General features: G+C 42.9%; 1 protein-coding gene and 1 long non-coding RNA gene across 2 annotated transcripts in view; one reads left to right on the top strand and one right to left on the bottom strand.

The window, feature by feature from the left end:
* Ywhag (tyrosine 3-monooxygenase/tryptophan 5-monooxygenase activation protein gamma) overlaps positions 1–13,184 on the bottom strand; it is a 35,761-nt gene extending 22,577 nt beyond the window's left edge. The window contains exon 1 of the mRNA XM_004840095.4: positions 12,675–13,184. Within this exon, the coding sequence (XP_004840152.1) occupies positions 12,675–12,761 (87 nt within the window). The 5' untranslated portion in view covers positions 12,762–13,184. The remainder of the gene's footprint in view (positions 1–12,674) is intronic.
* Positions 13,091–13,923, top strand: LOC110348223 (uncharacterized). The gene is made up of 2 exons (XR_002393256.2): positions 13,091–13,277; positions 13,586–13,923. It is a non-coding gene; the product is annotated as an uncharacterized LOC110348223 (long non-coding RNA).
* The last annotated feature ends 1,106 nt before the right edge of the window (positions 13,924–15,029 follow it).

A 15,029-nucleotide genomic window follows, 5' to 3' on the forward strand; every position in this document is an offset into this window, starting at 1 on the left:
TGGTTTTGTCACCTGCTGCGCAAGCGCAAGGACCAGAGTTTGTTCCCTGGTACCAAAAAAAAAAAACCATACAGGGCTGGGGATTTAGCTCAGTGGTTTCCCGGCCTGTGCAGGTGGCAAGGACCTGAGTTCGATCCCTGGTACCAAAAAATAAAAATAAAAAATAAAATACATACACATCCAGGGACGCAAGGATGGTTCAACATTCGTAAATCAATAAATGTAATACCCTATATTAACAGAGTCAAAGACAAAAACCATATGATCATCTCAATAGATGCAGAAAAGGCATTCGACAAAATCCAATACCCATTCACGATAAAAACCCTACAGAAAATTGGAATAGGTCTTTATCTTAACCTGATTAAGGCTATCTATGAAAAACCAACAGCCAACATCATACTAAATGGTCAAAATCTGAACACTTTCACGCTAAAATCAGGAACAAGACAAGGATGTCCACTATCACCACTCCTGTTCATTATAGTTCTGGAAACATTAGGCACAGCAATTAGAAAAGAGAAAGAAATAAAAGGAATAAAGATAGTAAAGGAAAAAGTTAAACTGTCATTATCTGCTGAGGATATGACAGTTTACACAGACCCAAAAAACTCAGCCAAGACTTCTAGACTTAATTGACATTCAGTAGAGTAGGTGGATATAAGGTCAACACTCAAAAAACAATAGCCTTCTTATACACAAATAGCAGACTGAGAGAGAAATTAGGGAAACAATTCCTTTTACAATAGCATCCCAAAAAATGAAACATCCAGGAATCAATCTAACAAAGGAAGCAAAAGACCTCTACACTGAAAACTACAGCACTCTGAAAAAGCAGATCGAGGAGGATATAAGAAAATGGAAAGACATCCCTTGTTCCTGGGTAGGAAGAACCAATATAGTGAAAATGGCCATACTTCCGAAACTACTATATAGATTTAATGCAATGCCGATTGAAATTCCAACAATATACCTCACAGAACTAGAGAAAAACAATCCAAAAATTCATTTGGAACCAGAAGAGACCTAGAATAGCAAAAGCAATTCTAGGCAACAGAGACATGGTTGGGGGTATCACAATCCCCAACTTGAAACTATACTACAAAGCTACTGTGATAAAACAGCATGGTACTGGCAAAGAAACAGACATGAGAATCAGTGGACTAGATCAGAAGATGCAGAAACAACTCCAGACATACTCAGCCACCTCATCTTTGACAAAGGAGCCAACCACCCTCATTGGAGGAAAGATAGCCTATTTAATAAATGGTGTTGGAGAAACTGGATTTCAACCTGCCAAAGATTAAAACTAGACCCATACCTATCACCATGCACTAAACTAAGATCAAAGTGGATTAAAGATCTAAATATTAACACAGAAACACTAAACTTGCTGGAAGATAAGTTAGGTAGAACTCCTGAAGACACTGGCATAGGAAAAGACTTTATGGACAAAACCTCAGTAGCACAGGAACTAGCACAAAGAATCAACAACTGGAATCTCCTCTTATTAAAAAGCTTCTGCACTGCAAGAGAAACCACCAATGGAGCTAAGAGACAACCTACAACGTGGGAAAAAATTTTTAGCAGCTGTACCTTAAAGGACTACTATCTAGAATATATAAAGAATTGAAAAAACTCAGACCCCCCCCCAATTCAAAGACCCAATTCAAAAATGGGCATCTGAAATGAATAGACATTTCTCAGATAAAGAAGTAAAAGCAGCAAATAAACATATGAAAAACTGTTCAACATCAATGGTCATTCAAGAGATGCAGATGAAAACAACACTGAGATTCCACCTCACCCCAGAAAAAATGGCTGCTATCAAGAAATCAACCAATAACAAATGCTGGCAAGGGTGTGGGGAGAAAGGAACCCTTCTCCATTGTTGGTGGGAGTGCAGACTGGTGCAACCACTGTGGAAATCAGTATGGAGATACCTAAAGAACTAGGACTGGAAGTCCCATTTGACCCAGCTATTCCCCTGCTGGGTATCTTCCCAAAAGAATTAAAAGAATCATACCACAGTGATATATGTGCACCCATGTTTACAGCAGCACAGTTTGTAACAGCTAAAGCTTGGAAACAGCCCAAGTCCCCATCAACTAGAAACTGGATAAAGAAGATGTGGTTTTTTTAATAAAATGGAGTACTACTCAGCTATAAAGAATGAGAAACTAGAGACATTTATAGCTAAATGGGTGCATATGGAGGCCATACTCTTAAGTGAAATAGGACACACTTGTGTAAATACCGAATAGTTTCTCTAATGTGAGAAAATGAAAGTGTAAATAAAGACTAAAATGATTGAAACAAAAAAAAATGATTAAAATGAATAACTGATCATTGAAATGGGAAAAGGTCCAAAGGGGTGGGGAAGGGGAGAGGAAAGAAGGGAAAGGAAAAATTATGAGAAAAGAAAAAAAATGGGGGGGGGGGCGCTGAGGATTTAGCTCAATGGTTCCGTGCCTGCCTCCCAAGCCCAAGGTCCCGAGTTTGATACCCGGTCCAAAAAAAAAACCAAACAAAAGAAACCAAACAAACCATACACAGAGCCAGCCAAATTAACAAAGAAAACCAAGACAAAATGCAGAAGGTGCCACAAATCCAAAATAAGAACTAGTAATTCATTCAGCAAGAATTTAAGAATCTGGGTGTCAGTTTTAAATAACTAATGTTAATAGGCAGATATTTTATGCAAGTTCTAAAAATTCAACCTGTTACTTTAAGTTTACCACATTGTGTTTCCTTCCTCAATAAATGGATCTAAATGGAGGGAAGGTAGCCAAGGAAGGGGAAGGGAAGGTAAAAAGAATTATGTTATGGGGCCGGGGATTTAGCTCAGTGGTTTTGCTGCCTGCTGTGCAAGTCCAAGGACCTGAATTCAATCCCCGGTACCAAAAAAAAAAAAAAAAAGAACTATGTTATGTGCATGCACTAAACTTGAATTATTATGTACTGCAAACATGTAGTAATACAAAGAAAACTTTCAAAAGTACTAACTAAAAAACAAAAAGAAAACATAGTCAAATGCTTTAATTTAGCCTTAAACTATTTCAACAAAGAAAAAAAAATGGGAATCTAGTTTATTCTACAGAACTATCAAAATGATGAAAAATATGTAAATCGTCAGCACACCCTCCTGATATGAGTTATTTACTAAAAATATCACTGAATTGGTCAGCTCCACATTTCTGAATGTGGACTCAAACCCAGGCTGTCTGGGACCAGAAAGCATGGTAATATATGTGTATGTGCACATACATATACATACACACACACACACTCACTCCTCTCCACATAGTATAGTCCCTTTAAAACAAAAATTATGTATTCGAAATAAGTTCTAAGCCAACAGGGTGTTAACTCTTCTATCAGATTAGTGGTAACAGCCAAATCCAACAGAAATGCCCTTTTAAAAAAAGGTAGGAAACGGGCCAGGGATTTAGCTCAGTGGTTCCAGCACCTGCCTCGCAAGCGCAAGGTCCCGAGTTCCATACCCCGTACCAAAAAAAAAAAAAAAAAAGATAGCAAAAGTAGGCTTGGTGGTGCATGCCTATACTCCCAGCACTCTGGGGGGCGGACAGGAGGACTGCGAAGTTCAAAGCCAGCCTGGGAAACTTGGTGACTGTTACTGCTGTGTCTAGATGCTCCCCAATGCCTCATGCAGTCATAGGTGGAGCTTTTTCAGAGGTGGCTGAATCTAGAGTGTGCGATTGATTCATGGTGCAATGCTGGGATTAAGGGTAGGTGATTACTAAATCAGTCCACTGATTGGTCTGGCACGGCTTTAATCCCAGTAACCTGGATACAACGTAAGGGACAGGAAAGGGGTTTAGCTCAGTGCCACTGTGCCTGCCTGGCAAAAGCAAGATCGAGTTTGATTCCTGTACCAAAGGGGGGGAGCAAAAAGAGGTTTATCTGGTCCCTTGCTTGCTTTTGCTGTCTTCTGTCTACCATGAACTGTTTCTCCCCCCCAATACCCCTCGGCCATGCCACGTGGCCTTGGAGCCAACCAACTAGGGACTGAAACCTCTCCAAACTGTGAGCCAAATAAGCCTTTCCTCCCTTAACTTGTGGGTGTGGGGTATTTTGTTTTAGCAATGAGAAAAGTAAGACAGTGACTTAGTGAGACCCTGTCTCAAAATTTTTTTTAAAAAGGGCTAGGGAAGGGCCAGGGATTTAGCTCAGTGGTTTTCACCGCCTGGCTCAAGAACCCGAGTTCAATCCCCGGTACCAAAAAAAAAAGGGATGTAACTCAGTGAGAAGGCCCTGGGTACACACACACACACACACACACACACGCACACACACACACACGCAATATTACATAGCCAAGAAAGACGGCCATCCCTGCAACAGCAGAATGTTTGCCTTATGGACCCAGGTAGCATCAACCTCTCTGCCCACTCATGACTTACACAGGCACTCTCCCCCCTCACAAGAGCACAGACTGATGAAAGGTAGCAAACACAAGCACCCTTCTTAAATCAAGGGAAAAAGTAAATTATCTGCCATCTGGATTAAATACCTTAGGCAAGAAACTACACTTTGAGGTTGGCAAATCTGAATATAAAGAGATTTTGATGGTAATGTGAGCATCTGTGGCAAATAAGGGGTAATTTTAGGGAGATAAAAAGCCATCTTCCAAAATGGTAAAAAATCCCAGAGAGGGCCAGAAGAGCAAGAAAGCATGTAGACACCAGAAGACTGCAATGTACCGAAACTGGAAAAGCTAGGGGGCAGTGGGGTGGTGATTCTAATCATCATCTTGTAACTTCAAGGTTCCCATCAAAGGAAAGAAAGGCAATTGTTCCAAACATAAGAAAGCAGCAAAGGTGAGACAGAGCCTTGCTTCAAATAATCCAGCATTCACAGCTGCTTGAACCTGTTTTTTTCTTTCTTTTCTTCAGACAGGGTCTTGCTTGCTATGTAGTCCTGGCCTTTAAACTCACAGTAGAGCTATCCTCCTACCTCAGCCTTCCAAGTGCTAAGATTACAGAGTTATGCCATCACATCTGACTGAATCTGTTTTCTTTACTGAGTAAAGGCGCATTTAAATTCTGATCCTTGTGTATATAACGCCTACTGAAAAAGAATGAACTTTTTCAAAAATTTTAAGACATAAAACTATCATTAGTAGTACTGGGTCTTAACCTTAAAAATTATTCTTAAGTCTACAGCCATACCAAGCTGAACCCATCTGATCTCAGAATGAGACCTCATTAGTGTTTGGATGGGAGACCAACTAGGAATAACCAGGTAGTGTGGGCTCTGAATATGTATATATATATAAATGCACACACAATTCTAGCAATTCCACTTTTGGATCTGTGTCTTAATATATAAATTGTGTTTGAAGCACTGGTCACAAAGATATTCATAGCAATATTATTTATAAATGTAAATTTGGAAGCAGCCTAAATGCTAATGTTTAAAAAAAAAAAAAAGGCTGACTGCTGGTGGCTCATTTGTAAATCCAGCTACTCAGGAGAATGAGGCAAAAGGATCTCAAGTATGAGCCCAATCCAGGTAACTAAGCAAGACCCTGCCTCAAAATATTTTTGAGACAGGGTCTCACCTTGTAGTGCAGTCTGACCTGGAACTCACTATGTAGCCCAGGCTGATCTTGAACTGCCAGAAACCCTCCTGCCTCAATCTCACAAATGCTGGGATTACAGACATGTGTCACCATTCCTGGCCCTCAAATATTTTTTAGAAAGCTGGTCATGGCAGCACACACCTGTAATACCAGCACTCTGGGGGGCTGAGGCAGGAGAAAGCCAACCTAGACAATTAGTAACTTAGATCCTGTCTCAAAATAAAAATGGCTAGAAATCTAGCTTGGTGCAAAGACCCTGGATTCAATCCCCAGAACCAAAAGAAAAATTAAACTGACTTCCTTTTTTTTTTGTACCAGGGATTGAACTCTAGACCTTGTGCTTGCAAAGCAGGCAGCAGAACCACTGAGCTAAATCCCCAGCCCAAGCTGACTTCTACAACCTTAAAGAAATAGTACCATAAATACTTTTGTTTACTAGGTATCAATAATTCCTTTTAGAAAGCTGAAGAAATGGAAACCAACTCTATGGCTTCAAAAGAAACCTGCACTTACAAGCCTCCCTTCCGGCTACCTCTTCACCATGTCTCCGTAGGCTGCAGCCGCTTTCACACTCAGCTAGGGGAGGAAGGTCAGTGACTGCTCTTCAACTGCTGTCCATAGATGTTCAGCGGGCCACAGCTCACTCACCCCGTTCCAGTAACAGATCACAGAGAGGCAAACTCATACAGGAGTCCTACTGGTCAAGTGTGGCTTTAGGTATCACCAAAGATGAAAAGATCAAGAACAATGAGTTTATTTGGATTTACTGGAGGGGGTGGAGAAACGGTCTTGCTACGTACCCCAGGCTGGCCTCAAACTCGAAGTGATCTTCCTGCCTTGGACTTCCCAGTGCTAGGATTACAAGCATGTGTCACCACATACAGCTTTGGATTTTTATTTTTGAGGTAATGGGGATTGAACTCAAGGCCTTTACACTGATCTACAACCTCAGCACCACCACCACCCTTTTTGAGACAGGCTATTGTAAGTCACTTAGTTGCCCAGACTGGGCTGGGATTTGTAATCCTCCTTCCTCAGACTCCCAGAGTACTGGGATTAAGGTGTGTGCCATTATGCCCAGCATGGAATTTTATGTTGTGTTTAAATTGTATGTATATAAGGCTAGGTGAAGTGGCACACACCGTAATCCTAGCACTGTGGAGGCAGAGGCAGGAGGATCACCATGAGTTCAAGGCCAGCCTGGGCTACACGGTGAGTCACTTGAGACCCTGCCTAAATAAATAAATGTGAGAACACTCTCTTCTGATGCCCGGTCTTGCTGTTTCCGAGGCTGGCCTCAAACTCTTAGGCTCAAGCAATCATGTCTCAGCCTCCAGAAGTTAGGACTACAGGCAATAGTTAGGACTATATCCATGTGCCATTTTTGGGGGAATCTTTTTTGATCGTGTTTTGAGACAAGGTCTGGCTGTATAATCCAGGCTGGTCTCAAACTCACCATCCCTTCTGCCTCAGCCTCCCAAGTGCTGGAATTATAGGCGTGTACCACCACGCCTTGTTGTCGCTTGCTTTTCATAGAACTAGTTTTCAAATTTGTAAGTTAGTAAAATCAAATTTTTAATAGTTTCTACAAATGCCATTTTAATGCCATCTTTAACAAGGTAATATGGTTTCATAATTCATCTAAGTAACTGACCCCCAAAATTGAATTTGAGAAGATAACTGCACAATAATTATGACACGAATGGCCATAAAGCAGTTGGTACTATATTGGTAGCCTCTATGACACAGAAAGGCAGCAGAGATGGTCCCCGCATAGCTAGGAACTGGACTGTCTGGCAAACCACTAAGAGCAGAGCTTAGGAAACAAGGCGAAAGAGAACGGGCTGATTTACAAAAGTGATCTCTCCCTCTGACCATTCAACATAAATAGTGGTCCTTATTTTCTTCTCTTCCATGTGCCACAGAACCTGGTAATCCAAAGCCAGTTAAAAGGTCAGGGTTGGTGGGACTGGGGGCAAGGCAACTCTCACTTGGCAAGCAGCAGCCTCACCAGCACACCAGGAACCAGACGGCATTCACACCTTCTGCTGGCACCATCAGCTCAGCAGCCAGGACTGAGCAGCTCCCCACTCTATGCACAGTGTTCATCAGGGGACCACAACCTCACAGCAAGGAAGTCATTCACAAAGGTCCACCCTGGGGTGGAGCAGGAGGAGCAACACCAGCAACATTTCCATGATCTCCAATCTGTTAATGGTTTGCTCAGATTTCAAGCAAATTGCTCTTATTTATTTGGATGGACATCATATGGCTTTAAATTCTATGGCCCTTTTAAACAGAAATACAATACAAACTTGTCTCCTTTTTCAATAATTTTCACTGAAAAGGCTCAGATGTTTGAAACCAAGACAAAGGGATAACCAATTATCACTGGCTGTGAGCTGCTGTGTGCTCTTCATTATTACTTCCCTACACTGGGAGCATGTCTGGAAACCCAGTCAACTGTAGTCCAGACCAACATTGCTTTTTTTTTTCTTCCAGCTCTGCTTTTTACAGACAGCATTTTTTTTTTTTTGGTACTGGGGATCGAACTCAGGACCTTGAGCTTGCGAGGCAAGCACCGAAACCACTGAGCTAAATCCCCAGCCCTCAGCTCTGCTTTTTAAAAATGTCATTTATTCATTTTTGAACTAGACAGAAGTGATAGTTGTGCAACACTGTGGAATGTATTCAATACTATTCAACTGTACACTTGAAATTTTATGACTTCTTCTCTCAATAAAACAATCATTTTCTCCAATTTTCACAATTTAGAATTTGGCTAAATAAATAAGGCTTCTTCTCCAAGTAGTACTAGAGATACAATCTTACCCAGGGTCTTCTGTTAATCCAGAGGACTGAAATGATGTATATGTAGCAACATCATTTATCTCAATTAAAAAGATACCAGATTTTTAAAATTTTATTAGAGGGTCGGGTATGGTGGCACACATCTGTAATCCCAGCACTAGGGAGGTGGAGGCAGGAGGATCACCATGAGTTGAAGGCCTTCCTAGGCTACATAATGAGTTCAAGGACAGCTGAACTACATAGCAAAACCATCTCAACACCTCCCAAAATAAAATTTTTAAAAATAAAAATTTTTATTTATTGATTTATTTTTTGGTACTAGGGATCAAACTCAGGACCTTGCGCTTGCAAGGCAGGAGCTGGAACCACTGAGCTAAATCCCCAGCCCAAAAATAAAAATTTTAGAAAGCACTTAATATTCATTTCAGGATTGCAAAGGATAACGCATAAAAAACAAACTATTTTCTGTGGTTCCCTCCACCCCAAAGAAGAGAATAACTGAAACCACGCGACTTGGCATAATGGTTGGTGGAAGCCTACCCCTGAAGAGTCTAGGTATCATTACTCCATTAGTGATAATGGTTATTGATCTAGCCTCTTAGAAAAGCCAGCAGGAAAAATGGAATATTTCAGATAGTAAGAATTTTTAAATCTATTGATTCCACTGGGGTAGATTTGTTTTTATACATAATTATGAGTCTTTTGCCACCCATGCCCCCACTACCCAGTTAAAACTGCTTAACCATGGGCTGGAGATTTAGCTCAGTGGCACTGAGCCTGCTTTGCAAGCAGAAGGTCCTGAGTTCAATTCCAGTACGGGGGAAGGGACAGGAAAAAAAAAGATTGCTTAACCAGTAACTTCAAGGAAATTAGGAGTCCAGAACCTCTTCTCCCCTCTGAGGCAGGTACCAACAGTCTATTTAGAGTATCAACTTCTCAGGAGGCTATTAAAAGCCAAAGGACAGGACAGCTCAGGGGTCCCACCTTACTGCAGGGGTTATATCTAGCCCAAGACTTCCAGTGGGTACCTGAAACTGAGGATGGTCCCAAACACTTTACCACTTCCCGCATATTTAATTTGCAAATTAGGTACAGTAATAGAACAATTATAACAATAAAATAAAGGTTAAGACTTGTGAATTGCTTGTTTCTCGAGTTTTCCATGTAATTATTTTCAGACCATGGATGGCCCTGGGTAACTGAAACCAAGGAAAGCAAAAATGTTAAGTGGTGACTATATTGTCAGACAAGTGGGGAATATCTCTGCATTCATGTACTTTAATGGCCTCTCTTCCTTTTCAAAATACTGTACCACACATTATTTCTAACCTGGTCACCCAGGCATAACCATCACTCTGCACAAATCCTAACATTACCAGGATGAAAAAATTTTAACTCCCGTATCATCAGTATTTGTCTTTTTTTTTTTTGGTTGATAAGTCTTGTTATGCAGTCCATGCTGGCTTTCAACACATTATGCAGTGCAGGCTAACCTCGAACTCGCAGTGATCCTCCTGCCTCAGTCTCCTGGGTGCTAGGATTACAGGTGTACACCACCACACCTGGTAGTTATTTCAGCCTTCTAAAAGAGATTTCAAGAGGGCCAAGGATGTAGCTCAATGGTGCTGGTGTCTGCACGTGCCTGGCAACCACAAGGTCCTGAGTTTGATCCCCGGTACCGCCAGGAAAAAAAGAATGATAAAGAGAGCTCAAGAGTTTTCTGCACACTTTCTACATTCTTCTGACTTATTTTTAGTTACTTATTTTGGTGCTGGGGGTTGAACTCAGGCCTCACACATGCTAAGCACACACTACCTATACTGAGTTGTATCGCAGGGCTAATAACTTTCATACAAGGGAAGTACAGTGGTGTAAGTAGTTACCATTCTGAGCACCTGCTACATGTTCACTTTTTTCAAGTAGATATCACTCCATTTTACAGATGAGGAAAGTGAGTCAGATGTAGGCCTATTTCCTCAAAATCACAGTAAACAGGTTTGTAAAAAACGTCTTTATTTAAGACATTGTAATTTCCTCCATACTTTGCCAAGGAGCAGAAACACAAATAGAACAAAAAGACAACCTTCCCAAATCTGAATATAAAACGTTTTATAATAGGTTCCATTCCCGAATAGCAACTGGAATTGGCCCAGTAGGATGCCATAATTTTTAAGGTTTGTATTCAAAACTGCCAAGTATTTGAAATAACTCAAATGTACTCCCATCTCTGCACTGTAATTATAAATATTTTTGTTTAAAAATTCTATTTTTGTTCTCGCATCACTCAATTTTTAAAATGAGCTGAACATTTAAAAAATATGAAAATATAAACTTTTTAAAGAAAATGAACTAAAACAGTGAAAAAAGTCTTCTCTAGAAGTCACTGATTTGTCTGTTGAGGGTAAATGAAACTCTAATTTTTAGGACCAATTCCTATCTGGTGATGAAGTACTCAATTCTACCTGGCTCATCAGCTAATTTCTGCTTTACCTTGGACAAATGCCATTTGCAAACTCTCTACCAGCCCTTAGGTGCATTGCAGCCTCTGTGTCATTGTGTGACATCACTGGGTTGCTGTGGATCTAGGTGCGAGGTCACTCCCTTTCTTGTGAAACTAGAAATATGGAAAAATTAAGATTCTAAATAAATAACAAACCAAAGATATTTCCAATATTGATTATCTACAAAAACTCCAATCTGTATTATTTGAGCATGAAAACAGTGTAAAATAACTATGGCAACATTTCAACACAGCAGTACTCCCAATTTCAGAACCAAAGCTATTACTTAATAAGATAAAAATTTTTCTTTGGAAAGGTTAACTAGTGTAATTATGAAAGCTTCAGCACTGTTACCTGCTCAGAACTAGTAGTTATTCAAGAATTAATCTGTATTATGTCTACTGCTTGGTTCACTTAAGATTTAAGGGTACACTCCACATGGGAGATGCATGTTAAAACCTTTGTTACATAACACAGGAAGTTAAATATTAAGATAGTGGGAAACCTGTACCACTAATTAGATTAATTCTTCCAGTTTCATCTTATAATATTCACTACTTCCCCCTCCTCTAACATCAAACTGGTTGCCAAACATCAGATAAATGTAGAGTTACTGACAAAATGGAGCAACACAGGCTGGAATTTGCATCCCAGACAAAATGCGACAACTCGAGATTAGTATTCTCTTTTCATCAGCATGAGGATGCATTAGCTTAAAAAATAAAAAAGCTTCGGATACATATAACAAAACAAATTTTTTTTAAAAAAGACTTTTTTCCCTTTAAAATAACTCCTCCCAGCCTCCACCCAGTCTAGGCTCTCTGCAATATGACAAATGCAGAATCTTCTGGAATGACTTGATACTGCCTCCCACCACCGCTTTGTTTGCAATATCAAATCAGACAGAATATATTCTTTTCAACTTTAGGAATTTCAACAGACACGTGCCTGCATTCAGAAAAGAAACAGCATATGTCACAAACTGAACCAGTGGGCTAAAGATCACAACCTTTATTTTAAAGGTAATACCTACCCTTTTCAATACAAAAAACGGTAAGAGAAATGGAAATGACAAGTGGAGAACAATCAATGGAAATACCAGAGAGACAAATGTCGCCCTCCTTCCTAAAAGAGCCTAGAGGATTTGCTTCGGGGAAATGGAGAAAGAGGAGCCTTTTGTTAAGAAAAACGTGAGCCAGGTTTCGATTTTGCACCACGGAGCCCAGGTTTTCAGGAGAGCCTACGTTTTTCCCGGGGAGTTTCATTAAAAGATCTGTCAGGAGAGGCAGTGGGGAAGACTGGGGGTGGGGGATGGAAAACTGGGAAACCTGCTGAGTGAATGGGAAAGGCGCCGCCCAGACACCAGAGAAAGAGGAACCGCATCCATGCGGTCCCCAGCCCCCACGCCTAGGCTGGGAGGAGGGGAAGTGGGGCACAAAGGATGCGCACGACCCCCGCTCAGCTCCTCAGCGGACCCAGGGGCCTGAGACCCCGCTCCCGAGACCGACCCCGCCCCAGCCGGAGCCTGGGGAGGGCCTCGCAGCAGCGCCGCCGGGCTTCGGGGCCGCGGGGGAGAGGCCGCGTCACCGCCGGGGTCCCTGCAGCTATGGGGACCCTTCCCAGTCCCTTCGCTGAGTGACGTGGGGAGGCCACCTGCCGTCGCACACAGGCAACGCGCCCCCGGGGCCTTCCGCGCCTAGGACAGCGTCTCGGGAGGGGCCGGGGTGAGGCGGGGGGGAAAGGGAGGAGACACTCACGTTCTTCATGGCCGCGGCCATGTCGTCGTAGCGCTCCGCCTGCTCGGCCAGCCGGGCTTTCTGCACCAGTTGCTCGCGGTCCACCATCTTCGCGGACTGGGTCGGGCCGGAGGAAGAAGACCTGGATGGCCTGGTACGGGTTAAGGAGAGAGGCTGCAGCGCGGCTTGGAGCCCGTGTGCCAGAGGGAATGACCCACGAAGTGAGGGCTGAGGAGGAGGAGGTGGCACGAGCTGCGACCGCGGAACCAGGCGCGAAGCGGCTGCGGCTACTGTGCGTGCCGCGGGAGGACAACCCCCTGAGGTCCCGCCCACGCCGCGTGACGCAATGGCCACGCCCACCACGCGCCCCGCCCGGGCCCTTCCCTGCCTTGCTCTTCTGGCGCCCCTCGAGGTTTGCCGATATCTTCTGGGCGTCTCCCCACTTCTCCAACGCTCCCTTTCCTTCACTTCATCCCGGTTCCTTAGCCCCAGCTTTTCCAGACACCCCACCGTCCTCTACTCCCCTCCCCCGCTCTTTCTGGCCTTAGGCGCTTGTCCTCTTGGGAATTGTAGTTCTCTCCTCCTCGGGCTGACGCGTTAAGGAGACCGAAGACAAAGGGACCGGTGAGACTACATCTCCCAGCTGTCGTAGCGCACAGGGGTGGAGGGAGGGCAGAGGGCGGTATTCTAACCCCGCGGCCGCTGGGGACCCCTGGTGAGGATGAGGGCTGCTTCAGTTTGAGCGTGTGCTGATTCATGCCTCACCCCATCACCGGCAGTTGGGAGGAGGCAGGGGCCTCAGTTCTAGACTGAATTTCCGACTTTTTTTTTTTTTAAAGCAGACCTTGGGTTTGGGGAAATGGGGCGTGTGGGAGGGGAAGAGGGGGCGCGCGTCCACTGACATCCAGACTTGTCCATCTACCATTATCCAGAGGCGTGCATGCCCGTGGGATAGCTGAATTAAGGGGCTAACCCCTGGAGGACTGTTACCCTGTCCACCTCAGCAAGATTCCAGTTCCCCTCCGCACCTCGAAGTTCTTGGGCTTGACTAGGTGAAATTGTGAAACGACAGATACCAGTTGGACATACTGGTTAATTTCCAGGAAGATTGCAACTGTCTTCAGGGTGACTCTGGAGGGCCCCTTCTTCCTTTCCAGAGGTATGCTGAAGATTCAATTCAGCGACCGAGAGCCTATTCGCAGCCTAACACTGGGTTGTTTTTGGAGGTTAGTTGTCCACCCTTTCTTCCCATTAAAGTCATATCCACTGAGATCAGGCTGACATTTTCTTGGTCATTCTATATAGCTCACACACTTCAGTTTTGATTGCATTATTTTATTTACTTCATATGATCAACAGTTATCTATTGAGCACCTACTATGTTCCAAGCACTATTCTAAGCAATGAGGTACAGCAGTGAAAAAAACAGACAAAACACTCTCCCCAAGAAAGTAGACAAGACAAAAAAAATAAATATGAGGGTGTAGGATATAGGTCAGTGATAGAGCTTGTGCTTAGCTAGCTGGAGGTCATGGGTTCAAGCCCCAGCAACCCCCAAAATAAGAAATTTGTAGAGTACCTTTAAAAGTAGTAAGTAAAGGGCCAGGGATTTACCTCAGTGGTCCCACAGCCTACCTCAAAAGCGCAAGGTCCCGAGTTCGATCCCCAGTACCAAAAAAAAAAAAAAATTAGGGATGAACTATAATATGCATATGAGAAACTAGAATGAATTTCTGTGAGGGAATGTACAGGTTCTCTATTATATGCTGGAGGAAACCTAGAATTGTTAAATGCTGTAAATATGTTTTAAAGTTTTTCATTGTGGGGTAGACAGGAAGAAGTTCTGAAAAGGTGCTCTATGGAGCTTGCTAACATTTCCACCCACCCTTTAAAGGATTGTAGGATTTGAGAGCTGGCAGAGAGGCAGGCAGCAAGACTGGGAGGCAACTTCCTTCTGGAGATGTTAATGGGTAAGCAGGAAGTGTATCAGGTGATAGGTGTTCGGAGATGGAGTCAGGGGCCAAAACACAAGGAGTGCGGAATGGCAGGCCAAGGATTCAGGTGGGTCCTGTTTGTTTTCATTGTTTTATTTTGTTTTTGCAGTGATGGGGCTCGAACCCAGGAGCACATGCTAGGCAAGTGCTCTACCACCAGCTACACTCCCAGCACAGGAAATAGATTTTTGTTCTGAAACAAACAGAAAACCTGTGAGACATTTTAACAATGGAAAAAAAACAAAACAAACGTCTTGCCCTTTTGGCTAAGATCAAGTGTGGAAACAATGGCAAATAATTATCAGATCTGCATTTTGTCTTATCACTATTGACTGTGCAGTGCTTGTCACAGTACTTGGCACATAGTGAACACATGGAATGA

Source organism: Heterocephalus glaber, unplaced genomic scaffold (assembly GCF_053883595.1).
Source record: "Heterocephalus glaber isolate CG9 unplaced genomic scaffold, H.glaber_assembly_v1.0 deba00001610, whole genome shotgun sequence".
Lineage (NCBI taxonomy): Eukaryota > Metazoa > Chordata > Mammalia > Rodentia > Bathyergidae > Heterocephalus > Heterocephalus glaber.